At 39.2% G+C, this 26,745-nt stretch overlaps 1 protein-coding gene across 1 annotated transcript; it reads left to right on the top strand.

The window, feature by feature from the left end:
- Positions 1 to 182: 182 nt before the first annotated feature.
- xpc (xeroderma pigmentosum, complementation group C) lies at positions 183 to 26,745 on the top strand. Its single transcript, XM_061974436.2, has 14 exons — positions 183 to 470; positions 3,752 to 4,018; positions 4,087 to 4,183; positions 10,226 to 10,310; positions 10,395 to 10,552; positions 10,625 to 10,745; positions 10,831 to 10,920; positions 13,679 to 14,488; positions 16,214 to 16,374; positions 20,221 to 20,302; positions 20,413 to 20,544; positions 20,610 to 20,779; positions 26,064 to 26,157; positions 26,236 to 26,745. Exons 1-14 carry the CDS (start codon positions 386 to 388, stop codon positions 26,551 to 26,553), a joined length of 2,670 nt encoding a protein of 889 aa, XP_061830420.1. The 5' UTR covers positions 183 to 385; the 3' UTR covers positions 26,554 to 26,745.

Here is a 26,745-nt window from a genome sequence, read left to right as displayed (position 1 = left end):
TATTGAATCAACAACCCCCTGTCGCTGTATTGCTGTTATTTTTGTTGTTGCTGTTTTTGTACTTGTTTTAACTGTCCTTTTTATTTCATATGTTTGTACATGTAAAACTTTATAAGTAAAGGTATATGAAAACAAAATGTTGTACGAAGAAAACAGGACACCAGATGGCGACATACAAACATATAATCACGAGCGAAGAAGAGTGCCGGAAGTGACATCACAGCCCCGCCTACCGCAGGCAGCGTTGCCGCTGTCGTGTTATGAAAGCTCCACTTTCCCAAATGTTGAATAACTTCTTATTTCCCGAGGATTGAATTTTAACGCGGGGAAACGAGAGAATTCTTTTGTACGTCCTTTTTTTGTGATCGAAAGGAAGACGAAGAAGATGGCAAAGCGGGCTGGCTGCGAGAAGGCAGATGTCGCTACAAAGAAACTGAAGCAAGGGATGAAGGCGAAGAGAAAAGACGCAGGTATTGAAAAAGCAGCAACATTATTATACAAGTATGTTAAATAACGGCTTTTATCTCGACTATCTGTCAGGAAGTGCAATCGGTGTAGTATTCGTACTTGTACAAACCCCGTTTCCATATGAGTTGGGAAATTGTGTTGGATGTAAATATAAACGGAATACAATGATTTGCAAATCTTTTTCAACCCATATTCAATTGAATGCACTACAAAGACAACATATTTGATGTTCAAACTCATAAACTTTATTTTTTTTTTGCAAATAATAATTAACTCAGAATTTCATGGCTGCAACACTTGCCAAAGTAGTTGGGAAAGGGCATGTTCACCAATGTGTTACATGGCCTTTCCTTTTAACAACACTCAGTAAACGTTTGGGAACTGAGGAGACACATTTTTTAAAGCCTCTCAGGTGGAATTATTTCCCATTCTTGCTTGATGTACAGCTTAAGTTGTTCAACGGTCTCCGTTGTGGTATTTTAGGCTTCATAATGCGCCACACATTTTCAATGGGAGACAGGTCTGGACTACAGGCAGGCCAGTCTAGTACCTGCACTCTTTTACTATGAAGCCACGTTGATGTAATTCGTGGCTTGGTATTGTCTTGCTGAAATAAGCAGGGGCATCCATGGTAACGTTGCTTGGATGGCAACATATGTTGCTCCAAAACCTGTATGTACCTTTCAGCATTAATGGCGCCTTCACAGATGTGTAAGTTACCCATGTCTTGGGCACTAATACACCCCCATACCATCACAGATGCTGGCTTTTCAACTTTGCGCCTATAACAATCCTGATGGTTCTTTTCCTCTTTGGTCCGGAGGACACGACGTCCACAGTTTCCAAAAACAATTTGTAATGTGGACTCGTCAGACCACAGAACACGTTTCCACTTTGTATCAGTCCATCTTAGATGAGCTCAGGCCCAGCGAAGCCGACGGCGTTTCTGGGTGTTGTTGATAAGCGGTTTTCGCCTTGCATAGGAGAGTTTTAACTTGCACTTACAGATGTAGCGACCAACTGTAGTTACTGACAGTGGGTTTCTGAAGTGTTCCTGAGCCCATGTGGTGATATCCTTTACACACTGATGTCGCTTGTTGATGCAGTACAGCCTGAGGGATCGAAGGTCACGGGCTTAGCTGCTTACGTGCAGTGATTTCTCCAGATTCTCTGAACCCTTTGATGATATTACGGACCGTAGATGGTGAAATTCCTAAATTCTTTGCAATAGCTGGTTGAGAAAGGTTTTTCTTAAACTGTTCAACAATTTGCTCACGCATTTGTTGACAAAGTGGTGACCCTCGCCCCATCCTTGTTTGTGAATGACTGAGCATTTCATGGAATCTACTTTTATACCCAATCATGGCACCCACCTGTTCCCAATTTGCCTGTTCACCTGTGGGATGTTCCAAATAAGTGTTTGATGAGCATTCCTCAACTTTATCAGTATTTATTGCCACCATTCCCAACTTCTTTGTCACGTGTTGCTGGCATCAAATTCTAAAGTTAATGATTATTTGCAACAAAAAAAAATGTTTATCAGTTTGAACATCAAATATGTTGTCTTTGTAGCATATTCAACTGAATATTAATGGCCACCTTGCCATCTGTTGGTAGTGGAATGCACTACCAGCAGACCTTCAAATTCGAACTTCCCTACTAAATGTTAAAACTGCCATAAAATCATGGCTCAGCTCAACCTCTACCTGATCTGAACCAAAATTGATCCCCAGCAACTCTTCGAAGCATCAAACAGGTTTATATGTGGTTATGGTGCATGTGTATGTATATATATATATATATATATATATATATATATATATATATATATATATATATATATATATATATATATATATATATGTGTATACATACACACACATTATCATTCTGTTTTGCACACTCTTGGAGTCAACATGTACATAGTGTCATGTACATAGTGTCTATAACCCCCGTCCCCCATTTTTTGTATATATTGTTTTTCAAATCACCTGACATGTATACTGTGTATGTACATCATTTATTTAAAAAAAATTTAACGTAATTTTTTTATATGCATGTTACAGGTTATATATCTTGTATTATTGAATGTATCAAATGTGATGAATATTTAATGGACCACAATGGAAACAAGCCTTTTTGTTTTTTGTGCCATCCATTTGCCTTTTTAAAGCATTACATGGATTCCATTCTTTTAAGATGTCAATAAACTTCTCAATCAATCAATCAAAGCGTAATTGGTTTTATGACTCAAAACACTTCAAACCAATGTCACCCATTAAAATGAATTAATATCAAAACAAAACCGCACAATTTTATCATGTAACATGCCTTTAAAAAAAACAACTTTTAGATAATACAAATTGTATAAAACAAGTACTAAGAACTAAGAAGTTTTATGAAGAAATTTAATACTTATGTACAGCATGTATCTTGGAGAGAGGACTTCTACGGAATCTCCATCAAACACACCATCAGCAGCTTATCTATATTTACATGGATAAATGTGCAATATTTTTTTCCCATCCTTGGCTGGCGTTATCAACTCATTTTGCTTCGGTATGGTGCAGACTAGGGATGTGCCAATCGATTGGCCGCCGATCAGTACCGGCCGATTTCTATGAAACGCATGTGATCGCTATAGCCAATTAATAGAGTAGGGTAGGTCTTTATTGTCATTGCACAAGTACAACAAAACGTTGTTTTCAGCACAAACCCGTTCAAGATTAGACAAACAGTGTACAGGGTTACAGAACAGGAACGCTGATGGGAAAAAGGTAAACGCTGGGGGAGGATGAGTAAAAAAAAATACAATCCAGACTGGGCTCCGAAGCTTCAAATCCACTTTTATTCTCTGGCTTATAAATCGGCATGAGTCTTGTGGTCCTCTGTTTATTTTATTGTTTTATTCTATTTTATTTACTTTTTCTAAATATTTTTTATTGATTTATTCTGTTTTATTGATTTTTTTTTTTACCTGTTTTGTTTTAAATTCTTTTATTGTATTTGCTTTTTATTGTTTCTTTTTATTTGCAGCACTCTGAAAGCAGTTCTGTTGTTAATAGTGCTATGTAAATAAAGGGGATTGGATGGGATTATTTTGATTTTGTTATAACTAACTTTGATGTCATGATTACATTTTTTTTAACGCAATAAAAAAAAAAAACAAAGCCGATGAAGAATACTTTTTTATCGGCATTCTAGAAGTGACTTATTCCAACTGAAACTGTTTATTCCTCCAAACTATTTGGTTAAAATGGTTTCTGCTTGTCTTTATTCTTAGGCGATGACAACACATTGGTGGAGGAGACCCTCAAAAGGAAGGTCAACCTCAAGCCACGTTCCTCTAGAGACCAACGAGCTGGGAATGTCCCCTCGAGGAGCGTCATCACTAGCAAGCACTTCCAACCTTCACCAGTTAAGAGCACGCGTCGTGACAACAAGATGAGCTTAGCAGCCTCCTTGGCCACAAAGAAAGACCAGAAAGTCGAGGAGGATGAAGAGGAGGATGAAAGTGAGGAAGAGGAGGATGATTGGGAGGAAGTGGAAGGTAAGTGGAGTTTAGTAAAGAAATAACACTGGGTTTGTTTTTTTAAAGCTAACATTTTTGTTTGTTAGAATTATCCGAGCCTCTGGGGCCAACAGAACTTCCAGAACCAGTCCTACCTTCTGAGTCTGTGCTGATAGAAATCGAGACCCCCGAAGTCAGGAAAAAGTGAGTTATCTTGGATATGCTTGTGATTGATGTACAGTAAATGCTCCACCTATTTGGATGGGGCGTTCACTTCTTCAAACCGTTGAAAAGTGCCGATTGATCGGCCATCAATCAGTATCGACCGATTTTCATTTAAAAAAAATAATGTGATTGTCATTGCCGATTAATGCTTTTTAAAGGCCTACTGAAAATGTTCTTATTTAAACGGGGAAAGCAGGTCCATTCTATGTGTCATACTTGATCATTTCGCGATATTGCCATATTTTTGCTGAAAAGATTTAGTAGAGAATATCGACGATAAAGTTCGCAACTTTTGGTCGCTGATAAAAAAAAGCCTTGCCTGTACCGGAAGTAGCAGACGAGTAGCGTGACGTCACAGGTTGTGGAGCTCCTCACATCCGCACATTGTTTACAATCGTGGCCACCAGCAGCGAGAGCGATTCGGACCGAGAAAGCGACGATTTCCCAATTCATTTGAGCGAGGATGAAAGATTTGTGGATGAGGAAAGTGAGAGTGAAGGACTAGAGGGCAGTGGGAGCGATTCAGATAGGGAAGATGCTGTGAGAGGCGGGTGGGACCTGATATTCAGCTGGGAATGACTAAAACAGTAAATAAACACAAGACATATACAGGTAAAAGCCAGTAAATTAGAATATTTTGAAAAACTTGATTTATTTCAGTAATTGCATTCAAAAGGTGTAACTTGTACATTATATTTATTCATTGCACACAGACTGATGCATTCAAATGTTTATTTCATTTAATTTTGATGATTTGAAGTGGCAACAAATGAAAATCCAAAATTCCGTGTGTCACAAAATTAGAATATTACTTAAGGCTAATACAAAAAAGGGATTTTTAGAAATGTTGGCCAACTGAAAAGTATGAAAATGAAAAATATGAGCATGTACAATACTCAATACTTGGTTGGAGCTCCTTTTGCCTCAATTACTGCGTTAATGCGGCGTGGCATGGAGTCGATGAGTTTCTGGCACTGCTCAGGTGTTATGAGAGCCCAGGTTGCTCTGATAGTGGCCTTCAACTCTTCTGCGTTTTTGGGTCTGGCATTCTGCATCTTCCTTTTCACAATACCCCACAGATTTTCTATGGGGCTAAGGTCAGGGGAGTTGGCGGGCCAATTTAGAACAGAAATACCATGGTCCGTAAACCAGGCACGGGTAGATTTTGCGCTGTGTGCAGGCGCCAAGTCCTGTTGGAACTTGAAATCTCCATCTCCATAGAGCAGGTCAGCAGCAGGAAGCATGAAGTGCTCTAAAACTTGCTGGTAGACGGCTGCGTTGACCCTGGATCTCAGGAAACAGAGTGGACCGACACCAGCAGATGACATGGCACCCCAAACCATCACCCAACCATGCAAATTTTGCATTTCTTTTGGAAATCGAGGTCCCAGAGTCTGGAGGAAGACAGGAGAGGCACAGGATCCACGTTGCCTGAAGTCTAGTGTAAAGTTTCCACCATCAGTGATGGTTTGGGGTGCCATGTCATCTGCTGGTGTCGGTCCACTCTGTTTCCTGAGATCCAGGGTCAACGCAGCCGTCTACCAGCAAGTTTTAGAGCACTTCATGCTTCCTGCTGCTGACCTGCTCTATGGAGATGGAGATTTCAAGTTCCAACAGGACTTGGCGCCTGCACACAGCGCAAAATCTACCCGTGCCTGGTTTACGGACCATGGTATTTCTGTTCTAAATTGGCGCGCCAACTCCCCTGACCTTAGCCCCATAGAAAATCTGTGGGGAATTGTGAAAAGGAAGATGCAGAATGCCAGACCCAAAAACGCAGAAGAGTTGAAGGCCACTATCAGAGCAACCTGGGCTCTCATAACACCTGAGCAGTGCCAGAAACTCATCGACTCCATGCCACGCCGCATTAACGCAGTAATTGAGGCAAAAGGAGCTCCAACCAAGTATTGAGTATTGTACATGCTCATATTTTTCATTTTCATACTTTTCAGTTGGCCAACATTTCTAAAAATCCCTTTTTTGTATTAGCCTTAAGTAATATTCTAATTTTGTGACACACGGAATTTTGGATTTTCATTTGTTGCCACTTCAAATCATCAAAATTAAATGAAATAAACATTTGAATGCATCAGTCTGTGTGCAATGAATAAATATAATGTACAAGTTACACCTTTTGAATGCAATTACTGAAATAAATCAAGTTTTTCAAAATATTCTAATTTACTGGCTTTTACCTGTATATACTCTATTAGCCACAACACAATCAGGCTTATATTTAATATGCCACAAATTAATCTCGCATAAAAAACACCTCCCCCCTCCCGTCCATATAACCCGCCAATACAACTCAAACACCTGCACAACACACTCAATCCCACAGCCCAAAGTACCGTTCACCTCCCCAAAGTTCATACAGCACATATATTTCCCCAAAGTTACTTACGTGACATGTACATAGCGGCACGCACGTACGGGCAAGCGATCAAATGTTTGGAAGCCGCAGCTGCATGCGTACTCACGGTACCGCGTCTGCGCATCCAACTCAAAGTCCTCCTGGTAAGAGTCTCTGTTGTCCCAGTTCTCCACAGGCCAATGGTAAAGCTTGACTGTCATCTTTCGGGAATGTAAACAATGAAACACCGGCTGTGTTATCCGGCACAACAGTCAGGGGGTGCATTCTACGGCGGGGGTGCGTTATCCGGCACAACACCTGCCGCAATACACCGCTTCCCACCTACAGCTTTCTTCTTTGCTGTCTCCATTGAACAAATTGCAAAAGATTCACCAACACAGATGTCCAGAATACTGTGGACTTTTGCGATGAAAACAGACGACCAACATGCTGTCCCAAAATGTCCTCTACAATCCGTGACGTCACGCGCAGGCGTCATCATACCGAGACGTTTTCAGCAGGATATTTTGCGCAAAATTTAAAAATTGCACTTTAGTAAGCTAACCCGGCCGTATTGGCATGTGTTACAATGTTAAGATTTCATCATTGATATATAAACTATCAGACTGCGTGGTCAGTAGTAGTGGGTTTCAGTAGGCCTTTAATGCCAATGTTGATTCCCTCTGGCTGATACTGCGCCCCCCGCGACCCCGAAGGTAATAAGCGGTAGAAAATGGATGGATGGATAATATATCGCCATACACAGTGTGGAGCCGCTCCCCGAAGTTAATAATAACCTATATTACAGCAAATAAACTGCATTTCTTAGAATCCTAAGTATCGATATCAAATACTATTATCACTTAAGGACAAGGCTAAACATGTTACACACCAAGAGCAAGCTAGCCTTAAGCCACACCAAAAAATGAGTGCTCAGTAAACTTTAAGAAACTTGGATGGAGCCGCATTACAGCAGAAAAATCAGAATCAGAATACCTTTGTCATTGCATGGAAACAACGAAACTGAACACCAATCCAGCTCAGTGCTTTTAAAACAACCTACCGGTACATAAAATACTATTAAGACAACAAACAATAATAAAAACTGTAAAAACATAATAAAAATGTTAAAAACATTGCACAGCAGATCTCTATCAGAGGTAAGCAAGTTAATAAAGTGGTGAGTGTTCAGGTAAGTGCAGAGTTTAGGGCAATAACAGCTCTAGTAAAAAAGTAGTACTAGTGTCAGTATTTGATCAATACTAGAGAGATATGGTGGATATTTTTACTTTCTCAAAATCTTTTTATTTTGTTTTCTTTGCTAATGTATCACTGTTTAACAACACAGAAAATACTTTCTGGACACAGGAAGATTCTGTCAGTGAATTCTCAGGGTTAATTGCTGACCTAGTGACTTATGCAGATAATATAATTATCATGTGCGATGTTAATATTAACACGAATACTATGTGTGAATGTGAGTTTGAATTACGTATGTGTATCTGTGTTGGCCCTGTGATGAGGTGGCGACTTGTCCAGGGTGTACTCCAGTGGATGGATGGACATGAATACTCTGTTAGACCCTCAGAGCGTGGCGCTCCAAACTATAATTGACAGTTTTGAGCTTGCACAAATAATACATGAACCCACTATATAAATAAACTTTGATTGATTGATTGAAGACTTTGAAGGCAAAAAACTAATAATTTAAATGAGTAGTAGATAGTAGGGCTGTCTGCGACTAAAATATTCATAGTCAAATTTGATTTGTTAGACTTTGTCCATTGTCAGCGACAACCAAACCCCGCCCACCTCAACCGACGCAGGGTTGGGTTGGGGTGGGGGCGGGGTTTGGTGGTAGCAGGGGTGTATAAGGTAGCCCGGAAGAGTCAGGGCTGCATGGGATTCTGGGTATTTGTTCTGTTGTGTTTATGTTGTGTTAAGGTGCAGATGTTCTCCCGAAATGTGTTTGTCATTCTTGTTTGGTTTTGGTTCAAAGTGTGGCGCATTATTAGTAAGAGTGTTAAAGTTGTTTTATATGGCCACCGTCAGTGTAACCTGTGTGGCTCTTGACCAAGTATGCCTTGCTGTCACTTGCGTGTGCAAGCAGAAGATTCATATAACAAGAGGCTGGGCTGGCACGCTGTTTATACAGATTGTAGAGGGCGCTAAATGCTGTACCATCATGGCACGCCCTTATTGTTATTGTAAGGGTGAAAATCGGAGAATATTAATCCTGGGAGTTTTCTGCGAGAGGCACTGAAATCTGGAAGTCTCCCGGGAAAATCGGAGGGGTCGGCAAGTATGTAGCTTAGCCGCATCAGAGTGATCAAAGAGTCCCGGAGTCGCGGGTTGCCGACCCCTGGCTTAGCTGGAGCGCAGCGCCGAGAGGTCGTCAATCGTGATTAAATAGAGGAAGTAGACGTCGCAACAAAGCTTCTGTATGTGAACCTGCGAAAGGATCATTATTAAGGATGTAACCATATCAAAATCTATGACATTATCACGGTATAAAGGCCACGGTTCAATATTATTACGGTAAATGTAAAAAAAAAAACAAAGACTTAAAAATGCCATAGTGTGGAAAATGAAGTGGCAGGAATGTTTATGTAATTGAACACAAAGATAATGCTAAAATGTTCTAATAATTTTTGTTACTACAAACATGATTTTTAAAGTGTAAATAATTGTGCAGGGACATCAACTGTTTCAAGCAAATGTTAAAAAAAACATAGATGTGTCTTTAAAATGACAATGTAAAACAATAATGTTTACTTTAGTGTCTTTCAACTTTTATGACATGTAGTGTCCTCTAGAGTTGACATTTTTTTAATATCAGTCCGGAAAATGCTGTTCCTTAGAAAAGTTAACTAACAATATAACTTTTAATAATGTAAGTACCTCACAAACTGATCTTTAACTTCACTGGCTTCAGCGATCAATGAGGGGGTGACTTGTCCAGGGTGTACCCTGCATTCTGCCAGAATGCAGCTGGGATAGGCTCCAGTCCCGTCCCCCCTGCCCCCTGTGAATCTTTGGGCACCACACGATCCGATTCGATTCTTGGGGGTAACAATTTGTTCCTCGATTCGAAACGATTCTCCATTTAAAATCAATACTCGTTTAATAACATTGGGTGCCAGTTCTATGATTAACTGCATTCCGCCAAAAAAAAAAAAAAGGTAAACAGCTCTTATAAATGTATATATTACTTAAAAGAAAACTGTTTTTGCCTAATAAAATTCTATCTAAACATTTAATAAAGTGGCTGGACAAGACAGAATAAAAAATAAATAATAATAAATATATATACAGTATAAACATTAAATCTATTAAAAACAATTTTTAATTGATTACGAATCATTACAAATAAGACCCACTTTAGAGCACATGCAGAGATAAATAAAGCTAATTAATTACTGCAGTCTTGTAAGGAAATGGAAATAAAGTATAAACAAAACTATTTTTAATCGAATATAATTTGAACTACAGTACACCAAGAGGTTGCCTACAGCCACAGCAATGTTTTTGCCTATTGGAGAATCGGTGGTTAATTGAATAGAGGTGTTACCTGGAGCCATAAGTTGTACTATTCTTTGTCGTTTTAATGACCGTGTTGACAGCAGTCATTTTGACAAAGTAGTAAAGTTTCTGCTCTTGCTTTGCAGGCAGAAGAAAAAGGCTGAATTTGAGATGTACCTGAAGCGAATGATGAACCGCTACAAGAAGGACCTGCTGATAGACACACACAAGGTGAACACACACACACACACACGCACACACACAGACCTCCATCTGTGAGGTTTATTGGTCAATGATGTTGAGATGCTGTCCCAGGTGCACCTCATGTGTCTGTTAGCCAGCGGAATGTTCCGCAACCGTCTGTGCTGTGAACCCGACCTGCTGGCCATCACACTCTCGCTGCTGCCTGCTCGCATCACGGCTGTCACCAGGGAACACGTAGACCAAAACTACATCGGTGGGCTCCTCAAATGGTGTGTACTCAGTGGAAATAAACGTAAACGGAGCTCACAAGACGCAGAGTAAGTTCATGTCTCTTCTTTCAGGTTCCGAGCAACTTTCACGCTCAACCCCGGTCTTTCCTTCGAGGGGGATTCAAACCCTCGTTCTCTGCTGGAGAGACGCCTGGCCAGCCTGTCGGCAAAGAACCACCAGGAGATGACGCATGTTGGTACTACTAGTATTTCACCTGCACCAGTGCCATGGAATCAATACAAGACATATTTAATGGCTTTTTTTGTGTTGCCTGCAGCTCTTCTTGTTGGTCCTCAGGTCTCTGCGAGTCTTATGTCGCTTGGTGCTTTCTCTGCAGCCCATTCCTCTCAAAGCTGCTGCAGCCAAGGTACCATCACCGTCAAGATACACATGCAAAACTGTAGGCTCCAAGGTTCACAAAAATATCACAAAATAGTTTGAATGTTTTAGTTAGGAAACACACTAGAGATGTCCGATAATATCGGCCGATAAATGCTTTAAAATGTACCGGTAATATTGGAAATTATCAGTATCGGTTTCAAAACGTAAATTGTATGACTTTTTAAAACGCCGCTGTACGGAGTGGTACACGGACGTAGGGAGAAGTACAGAGCGCCAATAAACCTTAAAGGCACTTCCTTTGCGTGCCGGCCCAATCACGTAATATCTACGGCTTTTCACACACACAAGTGAATGCAAGGCATACTTGGTCAACAACCATACAGGTCACACTGAGGGTGGCCGTATAAACAACTTTTAACACTGTTACAAATATGCGCCACACTGTGAACCCACACCAAACAAGAATGACATACACATTTCGGGAGAACATCCGCACCGTAGCACAACATAAACACAACAGAACATATACCCAGAACCCCTTGCAGCATTAACTCTTCCGCATACTTGCCAACCTTCCCGGATTTTCCGGGAGACTCCCGAAATTCAGCGTCTCTCCCGAAAACCTCCCGGGACAAATTTTCTCCCGAAATTCAGGCACACAATATAAACAGCGTACCTGCCCAATCACGTTATAACTGTAGTATGATCGAGGGCGAGTTCTTGGTTTCTTATGTGGGTTTATTGGTAGGCAGTTTCATTAACGTCCTCCCAGCCGCGGCAACAACACACAACAACAGCATTTCGTCTACCATAAAGCAGTTCGTCTGCCGTAAACAGCAATGTTGTGACACTCTTAAACAGGACAATACTGCCATCTAGTGCATTTGATGAAAGCACTTTTTGCGTGCCACAAAGCAATGCATCATCAGTGAGGGTGTTCAGCATGGTTAGAAAAATAGTGACAAATAGAACAAGGATGGACAATTCAACCCTTAACTCAACAATGAGTAGATGAGTGTTATGTGTGTGTATATGTGTAAATAAATGAACTCTGAAATTCAAGTATTTATTTATTTTATTTATATATATATATATATATATATATATATATATGAAATACTTGACTTAGTATTTCTTATATATATATATGAAATACTTGACTTAGTATTTCTTATATATATATATAAAATACTTGGTGAATCCTAGCTGTAAATATACTCCTCCCCTCTTAACCACGCCCAAGTATTTATTTTATTTATTTATATATATATATATATATATATATATATATATATATATATATATATATATATGAAATACTTGACTTAGTATTTCTTATATATATATGAAATACTTGACTTAGTATTTCTTATATATATATATATATATATATATATATATATATATATATATATATATATATATATATATATATATATATATATATAAAATACTTGGTGAATCCTAGCTGTAAATATACTCCTCCCCTCTTAACCACGCCCCCCGCCCCCCACCTCCCGAAATCGGAGGTCTCAAAATTGGCAAGTATGCTCTTCCGGGACGCTACAATATCCCCCCCCCACCTCAACCTCCTCATGTTCTCTCAGGGAGAGCATGTCCCAAATTCCAAGCTGCAGTTTTGAGGCATGTTAAAAAAAATAATGCACTTTGTGACTTCAATAATAAATATGGCAGTGCCATGTTGGCATTTTTTTCCATAACTTGAGTGGGTTTATTTTGGAAAACCTTGTTACATTGTTTAATGCATCCAGCGGTGCATCACAACAAAATTAGGCATAATAATGTGTTAATTCCACGACTGTATATATCGGTATCGGTTGATATCGGAATCGGTAATTAAGAGTTGGACAATATATATCGGACATCTCTAAAACACACATACAAAATTTGGAGATACAGTACAAAAATAATACATATTTGTAAAAATTTAAAATGTTACACATTATTGTAACTCAGTGCTGTCAAATTGTTTTTTTAATTAGATTAATCACACTTTTGACTTTAGACTAATCATGATTAATCACAGGTTATTACTTGGAGATCTTTTTGCTCTCTTTTGTAGTCATTCTATTTTTAGAATGTGCTGTGTCGTTAAAAATTAGCTGTCATTTTGGACACTCCTGTTTCATAGAGTAAATATATACTGGCTACTGAAATACAATACAGTACAGTTTTTTTTTTTAATGTATTTTGTAGGGCTGTCAAAATTAACGCATTAACCCATGTGGTTAATCACAAAAAATTGTGCATTAATCATGAATACACTTAGATTAAGCATGCAATTAGTTTTACCCGTACACGCTCTTTTACCTTAACCGCTATACTGTCAGTGTTCAGATCAATGCATACGTCCGTACAAAAAAGAGTGGGGAGACTCCGACTGGTGTGCTCTCTGGCAAATTTCACGCCAAAATACAGCCTGAAAGAATTTTAGATAAAACTGTTACTAAGTTTTGTGCAAATAAATGACATGCGTTCAAGTAAAACGTATAGAAATGTTCCTGGATGACATTCTAAAAATAAAATTAGCTTTTTTGTACAAATACTGGGGTCTTTTTCGAAGCAAATTTTAAGTATGCAAACGAGTAATCGCCTGTGATTAATAATTAATCCAAATTCTAAAATCTGAGAAAGATTAATCATTTGACAGACCTAGTCTGTTGTGTTTATGATAGCTCCCTTTAATCCAGAACAAGCTTCTGCACTGTATCTGTGTGGTCACATTGTAGCTGAAATGTCCGCTATCTGTGTCTCACATGCAGGCTAAAGGGACAGCAGCGTCGTCTGATTGTCCCGAAAAAACCCAGCAGAGCCAGGGAGCGTCTAAGAGCAGCTCGGCTGAGGGGAAAATCTCTCCAGGCAGTAAAAGAATGGCTGGAGGAGGAAAGAGTGCTGGAGGCAGAGGAGGGAAAAAGGCAAAGAGGAAAGAATTCAAGGACGAAGAGGAGGAGAAGGAGAAGAAAGTTAGAGTGTCAGGAGGCGGGCAGAGACCGAAGAACTCCAAGCGACGCAGCATCGCCTCTAAGGTCAGCTACAAGGAAGAGAGCCCCAGTGAGGACGAGGAGGAGCTGAGTGATGAGGAGTTTGCAGCGTACAGTGAGGATGAGAGTGAAGATTCGGAGGGTGTAGAGAACTCAAAACCGAGGAGCAGCAGCAACAAGACCAACACAACCCAGAAGAGAAGAAGCGGTGCAACGAAAGTGGAGGTGAAAGATGCGGAAGAAGAAAGCAAAGGAGTGACAAAAACAAAGCAAAGGAGCACGAAAAAGTACGCCGGCCCTGAAACTGACGAGTGGATGGAGGTCTTCCTGGACAAAACCTCCACCTGGATGTGCGTAGACGTGGAGCACGGAGTAGGCGCGCCTCACCTTTGCTCCCAAAAAGCGACGCGGCCAATCACCTACGTGGTGTGTGTGGACGGGGACGGCTACGTGAAGGACCTGGGACGCAAGTACGACCCCACCTGGATGACGACGACGAGGAAGAGGCGGGTGGAGGAGGAGTGGTGGGAGGAGACGCTGCAGCCGTTCTCAAGGCCTGAAGATGAGCGGGACAAAAAGGAGGAGAAGGAGGTGAAAAACGATGCATCGTCACATTTGCGGGGCTCGAATTTAACCACGGCAACCGTGGCAATTGCAGCGACCGCCCTTGTGACTTGCCGTAATGCCCTAAAAAATTGGGCAACGGCAACAACATGCCTTGACCGCCCTTGACTTTTTACTTGTTAATGAACGAGGGATGTAACGGTAAACGGTATTAACGGTAAACGGTATAAAATTCACGACGGTTAGTAAAAGCGTCTAATTTTTTAATTACTGAAAAACGTCATTTATCAATGCATTTTAGGCAACACTAAGTTAGGCGCATGCGCGCTTGCGTCGTTTGGCTTGATAATCATGGCGGACTAATGACACGGACTTGGATCGGGAGATTTCCCCTCGGACTAAATGGAGCCAAGCGCTTGGTTTAAGGTCATTTTCCCTCGCTTTCCGGCGTGCAGTTAAAAGCGCACTGCTGTGTTTAGATGGAGACAGGTGTTGACAATATAGGAGACAGACACAGTTGTCCCCACACTAAAAGTATACAGCGAAGGAGAAAACTATTTGATGTTGCTTTTATTTTCTCAATACAGCTGCTGCGACTGAGAGTTAATGACATGAGGAAATGTGTCGGCGATGTGTCGTGAACTTGTTTATAAAGTTTTAAGTTTGCTTACTCGGATGATCACTCGTCCTTTATTTACCATACCATACCAACTTTATTTATAAAGCCCTTTAAAGACAAGCACAGTTGAAAAACAAAGGGCTGTACACCACAAAGAAATGGAGGCAAAGGACAGACTAAAAAATAACATTTAAAACAGAAATAAAAATACACATTTAAAAAGCAAATATAAATTACCCTAAGAACAGTTTGTTAGATAAAAACAGTTTAAAAGTTAAAAATAGTTCAAAAAGTTAAAAGCTAAAAACAGTTCAAAGTCTCATGCTGGGTTAAAAGCCAGTGAATAAAAATGGGTTTTAAGAAGGGTCTTAAAAATAGCCAAAGAAGGGGCCTGTCTCACATGGAGAGGGAGATCGTTCCAGAGTTTGGAACCCGCAACAGAGAAAGCTTAATTTAACTGCAAACTGTATCAGTGTTCAAAAAACATCAATACTAGTTCAAATGTTTTGTCATCTCATCGAATTAAACGCTGTCTGTATTCGATGTGAGAGGTGTCACTCCTCTTTATTTTGTTTGGCCAAACTGTTGCACTTAACAACAAGGAGGCGATGTTGGAGAATAACAAAGCTTGTTTATTAGACTTCATCTTCATCAGCTGAACTGCTTTGAGTTTTATATTGACATGAAAAAGTAAACACCATGTTTTTTTACATGTGTTTTTTTCAAAAACCATTCAGGTGACACATAATTTTGTGAATGTGTTATTGTGTATAGATAATTCCTATACAACATATTTCTGTTCAAACTCTTAATGGATCTGTCCCGATACAGCATCTACATCTACATGTAAATATACATAACTTAAAAACATAAATAAATATTTTTTTTAAATACCGCCCTCTATCAAAATGTAAAAATAGAGATAAAGGCATCATGTAATGACAAAAAGCTGACAAGTTGATGTTAATAATGAATAAACTTGGAGCCCCTGCCTCTAAAAAAAAATGTTTGCCTTGGTGCCCTAAAATATGAGCCCTCCTTTAAGGCAACACTTGCCTTGACCTTAAAAAGTTAAAATTCGAGGCCTGCATTAGCTCTGTTTTGGATACTTATTTTTTGTTTCACCCGCTCAGATGCAGAGGAAAATGCTCAGCAAGCCTCTGCCCGTCTCCATCGCCGAGTACAAGAACCACCCGCTGTACGCCTTAAAGAGACACCTGCTCAAGTATGAAGCTGTCTATCCTCACACCGCCGCTGTACTCGGGTACTGCAGAGGAGAGCCCGTCTACTCCAGGTCAGCCTCGTCACACACTCAGTAGTGTAGTCCCCTCACAACATACAGGACTGTCTCAGAAAATTAGAATATTGTGTTAATACGTTCTTTATTTTCTGTAATGCAATTAAAAAAACAAAAATGTCATACATTCTGGATTCATTACACATCAACTGAAGTATTGCAAGCCTTTTATTATTTTAATATTGCTGATTATGGCATACAGCTTAAGAAATCTAAAAAATCCGATCTCAAAAAATTAGAATATTTCCTCAGACCAAGTAAAAAAAAAAGATTTATAACAGCAAAACAAAATCAATCATTTGAAAATGTCAATTAATGCACTCAGTACTTGGTTGGGAATCCTTTTGCACGGATTACTGCATCAATGCGGCGTGGCCTGGAGGCAATCAGCCTGTGGCATTGCTGAGGTGTTATGGATGCCCAGGATGCTTCAATAGCGCCATTTAGCTCATTTGCATTATTGGGTCTGGTCTCTTTCAGCTTCTTCTTCACAATACCCCACAAATTCTCTATGGGGTTCAGGTCAGGGGAGTTGGCAGGCCAATGGAGGACAGTAATGCCATGGTCAGTACACCAGTTACTGGTGGTTTTGGCACTGTGGGCAGGTGCCAGATCATGCTGGAAAATGAAATCATCATCTCCAGAGAGCTTTTCAACAGATGGAAGCATGTAGTGCTCTAAAATCCCTAGAAGCGTCTGACTTGGGCTATGGAAAAGAAGCACTGGACAGTTGCAGAGTGGTCCTGTTTTCAGACGAAAGCAAGTTTTGTATTTCATTTGGAAGTCAAGGCGCTAGAGTCCGGAGGAAGGCTGGAGAATCGCAAAATCCAAGTTGCTTGAAATCCAGTGTGAAGTTCCCACAGTCAGCAATGGTTTGGGGAGCCATGACAGCTGCTGGTGTTGGTCCACTGTGTTTCATCAAGTCCAGAGTCAATGCAGCTGTGTATCTGTTGAAAAGCTCTATGGAGATGATGATTTCATTTTCCAGCATGATTTGGCACCTGCCCAAAGTGCCAAAACCACCAGTAACTGGTGTACTGACCATGGCATTACTGTCCTCGATTGGCCTGCCAACTCCCCTGACCTGAACCCCATAGATAATTTGTGAGGTACTGTGAAGAAGAAGCTGAAAGACACCAGACCCAATAATGCAAATGAGCTGAAGGCCGCTATTGAAGCATCCTGGGCATCCATAACACCTCAGCAATGCCACAGGCTGATTGCCTCCATGCCACGCCGCATTGATGCAGTAATCCGTGCAAAAGGATTCCCAACCAAGTACTGAGTGCATTAATTGACATTTTCAAATGTTTGTAATGTTTTGCTGTTATATATCTTTTTTTTTTACTTGGTCTAAGGAAATATTCTAATTTTTTGAGATCGGATTTTTGAGTTTTCTTAAGCTGTATGTCATAATCAGCAATATTAAAATAATAAAAGGCTTGCAATATTTCAGTTGATGTGTAATGAATCCAGAATGTATGACATTTTAGTTTTATTAATTGCATTACAGAAAATAAAGAACTTTATCACAATAATTCAAATTTTCTGTGACAAGAATTAAACAGAATTCCTTGGAAAAAAATGTGACCTCATTCTTGGAACTTAATGATATATTTATATATTTTACTTTGTATTGTAAATTATTTTTATTTTGTTGGATTTGATTACCGTATCTTTCGGAGTATAAGTCGCACCGGAGTATAAGTCGCACCTGCCAAAAATGCATAATAAAGAAGGAAAAAAACATTTATAAGTTGCACTGGAGCCCGGCCAAACTATGAAAAAAACTGCGACTTATAGTCCGGAAAATACGGTACTTTACTACAGCATGGTGGAACAGGGGTTAGTACATGTGCCTCACAATACAAAGGTCCTGTGTAGTCCTGGGTTCGATCCTGCGCTCGCGATCTTTCTGTGTGGAGTTTGCATGTTCTCCCCGTGACTGCGTGGGTTCCCTCCGGGTACTCCGGCTTCCTCCCACCTCCAAAGACATGCACCTGGGGATAGGTTGATTGGCAACACTAAATTGGCCCTAGTGTGTGAATGTGAGTGTGAATGTTGTCTCTCTATCTGTGTTGGCCCTGCGATGAGGTGGCGACTTGTCCAGGGTGTACCCCGCCTTCCGCCCGAATGCAGCTGAGATAGGCTCCAGCACCCCCTGCAACCCCAAAAGGGACAAGCGGTAGAAAAAGAAAAAAAAAAGAAGATGGATGGATGATTACTTTCCTACTTACCAACTCCTGTTTTTTTCTCAAAATGTTTATTTTTTATGACTTATTACTATAACAACATAATTATTTCCTAGTATTGTATCCATCCATTTTTTACCGCTTTTCCCTTTTGGGGTCATTTTTAATAATTAATTATGGTTGTTGTTATTATTATCAACATTTAATGCACACATCAGTTCTACATTGGTATTAATCCTGTTACTATACCGTATTTTCCGCACCATAAGCCGCCCCGTGTTATAAGCCGCGCCTTCAATGAACGGCATATTTCAAAACTTTGTCCACCTATAAGCCGCCCCGTGTTATAAGCCGCATCTAACTGCGCTAAAGGGAATGTCAAAAAAACAGTCAGATAGGTCAGTCAAACTTTAATAATATATTAAAAACCAGCGTTCTAACAACTCTGTTCACTCCCAAAATGTACGGTAATGTGCAAATGTGCAATCACAAACATAGTAAAATTCAAAATAGTGCAGAGCAATAACATCAATAACTTAATGTTGCTCGAACGTTAATGTCACAACACACAAAATAAACATAACGCTCACTTTCTGAAGTTATTCTTCATTCATAAATCCCTCGAATTCTTCTCCTTCGGTGTCCGAATTAAAAAGTTGGGCGAATACGGGATCCAAAATGGCCGGCTCCGTCTCGTCGAAGTCATTGCCTTCCGGAAAGCTCGGACCACAGTTGTGACCGAAATATCCGCCCAGGCATTTACGATCCACTGGCAGATGTTGGCGTATGTCGTCCGGCGCTGTCTCCCTGTCTTAGTGAAGGTGTGTTCGCCTTCGGTCATCCATTGTTCCCACGCCGTTCGCAGTCGTGCTTTAAATGCCCTGTTGACACCAATATCGAGCGGTTGGAGTTCTTTGGTTAATCCACCCGGAATGACGGCGAGTGTTGTATTTGTGTGCTTCACTTGTTTTTTGACACCATCTGTGATGTGGGCGCGCATGGAGTCGTATATCAACATGGAACACACAAAGGAAATGAAACGTAATACCCGCGCGCTTCTTCTTCTACGGGGGCGGGTGGTTGCTTACCGTAGAAGAAGAAGCGCTTCCTCTTCTACGGGGGCGGGTGCTTACCTTGGCAGTTGCTTACCATAGAAGAAGAAGCGCTTCCTCTTCTACGGGGAAAAAAGATGTAGTTGCGAGACCGAAACTTTATGAAAATAAATATTTATATTAATCCATATATAAGGCGCACCGGGTTATAAGCTGCACTGTCAGCTTTTGTGAAAATTTGTGGTTTTTAGGTGTGGCTTATAGTGCGGAAAATACGGTACTTAATTGTCCAGTATCAAGGGATTATGTATTGATTGATGTTTAAGAATCAGATTATCTGAGTAATGAGGTAGGACGATATAATCATTTTGCTTCCTCATGCTTCTTTTTGGACACACAGCATGTTTCTTTTTATATTCTTTCATAATTACTATTGTTTTTTTGCAGATGAATATATTGCATTGGAGATGCTTTTTTTGTTTGAATTGTATAGATGGAGAGTATTTTTGGTTTGTTGTGTTTTACAATCCAGAGGCAAATAAGATTCATCATTTAATTTTACTGATGTTAAATTCTATTCCAATCTTCCCTGGTGCTAGAGATTGTGTGCGCACGCTGCACTCCAAAGACACGTGGCTGAAAGAAGCACGGACTGTCAGAATAGGAGAAATACCTTACAAGGTGCGAGACGATATTTAATTTGTTGTTGATGATCTTCTGGGTCTGAAGTTTGCTAAAGTAATATTCATACTCATGGGTTGAACTAATGACCTTCCGTGTCTCCATGTCAGATGGTGAAAGGCTTCTCTAATCGTTCCCGCAAGGCTCGCATGGCGACCGAGCAGAAGGATGACAACGACCTGGCTCTGTTTGGAGAATGGCAGACTGAAGAGTATCAACCACCAATAGCTGTGGATGGAAAGGTAATCACTGGCTATCCAACTTAGCTGCATTCATTTATTTACCTGTCTTCTTACGTTGCTTTCAGGTTCCCCGCAACGACTACGGCAACGTGTACTTGTTTAAAGCCTGTATGTTGCCGGTGGGCTGTGTCCACCTCAGGCTGGGCAACCTCAACCGCGTTGCCAAGAAGTTGGACCTCGACGCTGCCCCCGCCGTCACCGGCTTCGACTTCCATGGGGGATATTCGCACGCGGTGTAAGACTACACAGCACTCACTAGACCAGTGTTTTTCACACTAGTGTGCCGTGAGATACAGTCTGGTGTGCTGTGGGAGATGATCTAATTTCACCTATTTGGGTTAAAAATGTTTTTTGCAAACCAGTAATTATAATCCGCAAATAATGTGCCGTTGTTGAGTGTCTGTACTGTCTGGAGATCGGCAGACTTACCACGTTATACTCTTCCATGTCAGTGGGTGGCAGCCGGTAGCTAATTGCTTTGTAGATGTCGGAAACAGCGGGAGGCAGCGTGAATGTAAAAAGGTGTCTAATGTTTAAAGGGGAACATTATCACCAGACCTATGTAAGCGTCAATATATACCTTGATGTTGCAGAAAAAAGACCATATATTTTTTTAACCGATTTCCGAACTCTAAATGGGTGAATTTTGGCGAATTAAACGCCTTTCTAATATTCGCTCTCGGAGCGATGACGTCACAACGGGAAGCAATCCACCATTTTCTCAAACACCGAGTCAAATCAGCTCTGTTATTTTCCGTTTTTTTCGACTGTTTTCCGTACCTTGGAGACATCATGCCTCGTCGGTGTGTTGTCGGAGGGTGTAACAACACGAACAGGGACGGATTCAAGTTGCACCAGTGGCCCAAAGATGCGAAAGTGGCAAGAAATTGGACGTTTGTTCCGCACACTCTACCGACGAAAGCTATGCTACGACAGAGATGGCAAGAATGTGTGGATATCCTGCGACACTCAAAGCAGATGCATTTCCAACGATAAAGTCAAAGAAATCTGCCGCCAGACCCCCATTGAATCTACCGGAGTGTGTGAGCAATTCAGGGACAAAGGACCTCGGTAGCACGGCAAGTAATGGCGACAGTTTATTCCCGCAGACGAGCGAGCTAAACCCCCTATTGACCCTAGCTTCCCTGGCCTGCTGACATCAACTCCAAAACTGGACAGATCAGCTTTCAGGAAAAGAGCACGGATGAGGGTATGTCTACAGAATATATTAATTGATGAACATTGGGCTGTCTGCACTCTCAAAGTGCATGTTGTTGCCAAATGTATTTCATATGCTGTAAACCTAGTTCATAGTTGTTAGTTTCCTTTAATGCCAAACAAACACATACCAATCGTTGGTTAGAAGGCGATCGCCGAATTCGTCCTCGCTTTCTCCCGTGTCGCTGGCTGTTGTGTCGTTTTCGTCGTTTTCGCTTGCATACGGTTCAAACCGATATGGCTCAATAGCTTCAGTTTCTTTTTCAATTTCGTTTTCGCTACCTGCCTCCACACTACAACCATCCGTTTCAATACATTAAGCCGCTGAAATCCGAGCTAATGTCGCTATAGCTTGCTGTTCTTTCCGCCATGTTTGTTTGTGTTGGCTTCACTGTGTGACGTCACAGGAAAATGGACGGGTGTTTATAACGATGGTTAAAATCAGGCACTTTGAAGCTTTTTTTAGGGATATTGCGTGATGGATAAAATTTTGAAAAAAACTTCGAAAAATATAATAAGCCACTGGGAACTGATTTTTAATGGTTTTAACAATTCTGAAATTGTGATAATGTTCCGCTTTAAACCAAAAATAAACAATAGGTGAGTGTCTCTAAGAAAAGGCATTGAAGCTTAGGGAAGGCTATGCAGAATGAAACTAAAAGTGGACTGGCGACAAAGTAAACAAAAGCAGAATGCTGGACGACAGCAAAGACTTACTGTGGAGCAAAGACAGCGTCCACAAAGTACATCCGAACATGACATGACAATCAACAATGTCCCCAGAAAAAAAGGATAAAAACGACTGAAATATTCTTGATTGCTAAAACAAAGCAGGTGTGGGGAATAGCGGTCAAGGAAGACATGAAACTGCTACAAGACAATACCAAATAAAGAGAAAAAGACACCAAAATAGGAGCCCAAAACAAGAACTAAAACACTACACACAGGAAAACAGCAAAAAAGTCCAAATAAGTCAGGGCGTGATGTGACAGGTGGTGACAGTACACCTACTTTGAGACAAGAGCTATATTGATGCATGCTTGGTTATGGTTTAAAGTCATATACAACAATTGCGACAACAACTTTTTATTGTCAATATCGGCTGCTGACTTTCATTTTTTAATGATTTCTGCTGGTGGTGTTCAATGAAAAAAATGTGCCTTGGCTCAAAAAAGGTTGAAAAACACTGCACTAGACACACACACACATTTGACACACATGTGTGCTGATGTAATTTTGTGAGCTGAGGCCCTGGCGACTTGCGGTTCCATTGTATGACATCATAGATAATTTGAGAATGTCTGGTGGGTTATATTGTGGCGGTTTATTATCATGCACTGCTAGATCTCCCATGTGGTGCACGCCAAGAAATGTCAGCATTCCCTCGATATCGTTGGCAAAAATTAAGTATTTTTCTTCTTTTATTCTTGTGACGTCACAGAAAAATTAAAATCCATTTTTAATGTTTTTATTATGGAAATATGCAACTTTTTCTTTAAAATGTACAATTATTTTTCTTTAAAATGTACAACATTTTCCTCAAAAATGTACAACTTTTTCTCACAAAATGTTATTTTTCTTCAAAAATATACAACTTTTTTTTCTCAAATATAGGGTTTTTTTTGGTTACACAATTTTTTCTTTTATACAATGACATTTTCTTCTTAAATATAGTATTTCTTCGGTATAGCTCGGTTGGTAGAGTGGCCGTGCCAGCAACTTGAGGGTTCCAGGTTTGATCCCCGCTTCCGCCATCCTAGTCACTGTCGTTGTGTCCTTGGGCAAGACACTTTACCCACCTGCTCCCAGTGCCACCCACACTGGTTTAAATGTAAGATATTGGGTTTCACTATGTAAAGCGCTTTGAATCACTAGAGAAAAAGCGCTATATAAAATGTAATTCACTTCACTTCAATATAAATAACAATTAAAAAATATATATACATTAATAAATATTTATATATGTATATACGATTGTTTGTCTCAAAATATACTTTTTGTCTCAAAAATATATGAAAATCAACCATTTTCAAAAACACCATTTTACTATTTTCACTAGAATGTACCCCTTTTTTGTGAAAGTATGCTCCCTTTTTTCCACAAACTTATGTCACTTTTTTGTTGTTTCGTCAGTCTTATTGACTTAATTCTCAAAATGTTTGCTACTTTTTGTCTCATATATTCATGAAAATCAACCACTTTTTCCACGATATTTATTTTTGAAAACAGCATTTTTACCATTTTCAACACTTTTCTTGAAAATGTGCTCCTTTAAAAAAAAAACATGTTTTAACTTATTCTCAAAACATGTCCCTTTTTCTCATCATATACCCACATCTATGCTACTTTTTAAAAATAATGTCTACTTCTCTTTGTCTCACACATATTCACAAAAATATACAAAATAAAACTTGAAATAGATAATTACTATTTTTACCCAAATATTTTTTTTTAAATCACCAACTTACTTACTGTGACTTACTGTTTCTTGAAAATATACTTGTTTTTCTCAAAAATTATACATTTTTTAAAACTATTTTTTAATCAATTTTTTTACTAAAATATAACAAAAATCTTTAAAATATTTACAATTTTATTTTATAATGTCTGCATTTCCTCGATATCGTTGGCAAAAATTAAGTATTTTTCTTCTTTTAATCATGTGACGTCACAGAAAAATGCAAGTCCATTTTTTTAGTTTTTGTTATTGAAATATGCAACTTCTTTAAAATGTACTTTTTTTTTTTTTAATGCACAATTTTTTTTCTTAAAAATGTACAATTTTCTTTCTTAAAAATTTACAATTTTTTTTGTTTAAAATGTACAACATTTTTTTCAAAAAAGTACAACTTTTCTTCAAAAATATACAACTTTTTTTTCTCAAATATAGGTTTTCTTTGGTTCTTTTTCTTTTAAAGAATGACATTTTCTTCCTCAATTAAGTATTTCTAAATAATAAATAACAATTTAAAAAATATATTGCATTAATAAATATTTATATATGTGTATATAAAATAAAAAAATATTGTCTCAAAAATATATGACCTCATGAAAATCAACCATTTAAAAAAAAAAAATCCCATTTCACTATTTTCACCAGAATGTACCCCTTTTTTGTAAAAAATATGCTCCCTTTTTTCACAAACAAATGTAACTTTTTTTGTTTCGTCAACCTTATTGACTTAATTCTCAAAATGTTTACTACTTTTTGTCTTATATATATTCATGAAAATCTACAACTTATTCCATGAAAAAAAATTTTTTTGAAAACAGCATTTTTACAATTTTCACCCAAACAATGTATAACACTTTTCTTGAAAATGTGGTCCTTTTAAAAACAAAAACAAAAAAAAACATATTGTAACTTATAAAATATGTCCCTTTTTTCCCATCATATATCCACACATCTGTGCTATTTTTTTAAATAAAGTCTACTTCTCCTTGTTTCACACATGTTCACAAATATATACAAAATAAAACTTGAAATAGATAATTACTAATTTTACCCAAAAAAAATTTTTTAAATCACCACCTTACTTACTGTGACTTACTTTTTCAATACACTAGTTTTTTTCTCAAAAATGTAACATTTTAAAAACATTTTTAACCCATTTATTTGCTAAAATAAAATATAAAGTCTTTAAAATATTTAACTTTTACTTTTTTATATCGTATTATTTTTGTGTGTATTCCATTTCATTCTTGTTTATATTTTCTCTTCAGTGTGGTTCTAGTAGTCCTTCGTAATAAACAACGGCAAGGTAATGGATATGTGCTTACAGTATTGTATTTTCCGGACTACAAGGCGCACTTAAAATCCTCTTTTTTTCTCAAAACTCGACAGTGCGCCTAATGTACGGAATAATTCTGCTTTTGCTTACTGACCTCGAAGCAATTTTATTTGGTACATGGTGTAATGATAAGTGTGATCAGTAGATGGCAGTCAAACATAAGAGATACGTGTAGACTGCAATATGATGGCAATATGACTCAAGTAAACAACACCAACATTTTATATGTTCCATTGAAAATATAAAACATTTCACACGGCGCTCAGAAATCCATCAAAATGTTTTAGTACGACTTCGGTAAGCTATGAAGCCGCACCCTTGATGGATTGTCGGCGCATTAAACATGTGAGTATTATTATGGTGTATGTATAAGGTAAGACATATTATCTGCCGTTTTCTTTCGCAATATTATGCAAAAGCAACTTTTCTTACCTTCTGGTACTTGCTGATCTGTATTTGGGATCTGCATGAAATTATATTTATTTAAATGAAATCCCATTTGTGCTACAGCACTGATGGCTACATAGTGTGTGAGGAGCACGAGGAGATCCTGAGGGCCGCCTGGGTGGAAGAACAAGAGATTCAAAAACAGAAGGAAAAAGAGGTGTGTGGGTGTGCTCTTTCAAAGGCATCTGTTTATGACTGATTAGATTCTACCTACCTTTTCTCTCGCATTGTTCAGAAACGAGAAAAGAGAGTTGTCTCCAACTGGACCCTGCTGGTGAAAGGCTTGCTGATCCGAGAACGTATTCAACGGCGTTACGGCAAGAAGGGCCTCTCTTCAACTAAAGCCGACGGAGACAAATGCGACGGACTTTCTTCGGATGACGACACCGTTGTGGAGGAAAATCCCAGCAGTAAAACGGCGTCGGAGACCCTGGCTATGTCCTGGCCCCAAAACAGACAAACGGAGGAGGAGCAAGGAGGTGTCAGCGCATTGAAGACAAAGCGGGACAGGAGAGGGAAAGAAAAACATTTGTTCCCCTTTGAGAAAGCATGAAACATTTTCACTTTGCACTTAACTCACTGGAATCACTCCTTAAAAAAAAAAAAACATTTTTAACGCACAAATGGACAGTTTAGTGACAGCTAATCAAAAGAGGCAACATGTTAATATACACATTTCACACACTGGCCACATAAAAGAGGAAACTATTTTTGTATGTGAATAAATAAAAAAAATCATGGTGGA

This window comes from Nerophis lumbriciformis, linkage group LG01 (assembly GCF_033978685.3).
Source record: "Nerophis lumbriciformis linkage group LG01, RoL_Nlum_v2.1, whole genome shotgun sequence".
NCBI lineage: Eukaryota > Metazoa > Chordata > Actinopteri > Syngnathiformes > Syngnathidae > Nerophis > Nerophis lumbriciformis.
Note: the sequence above shows the minus strand (reverse complement) of the source record. Positions and strands in the feature narration are given on the sequence as shown.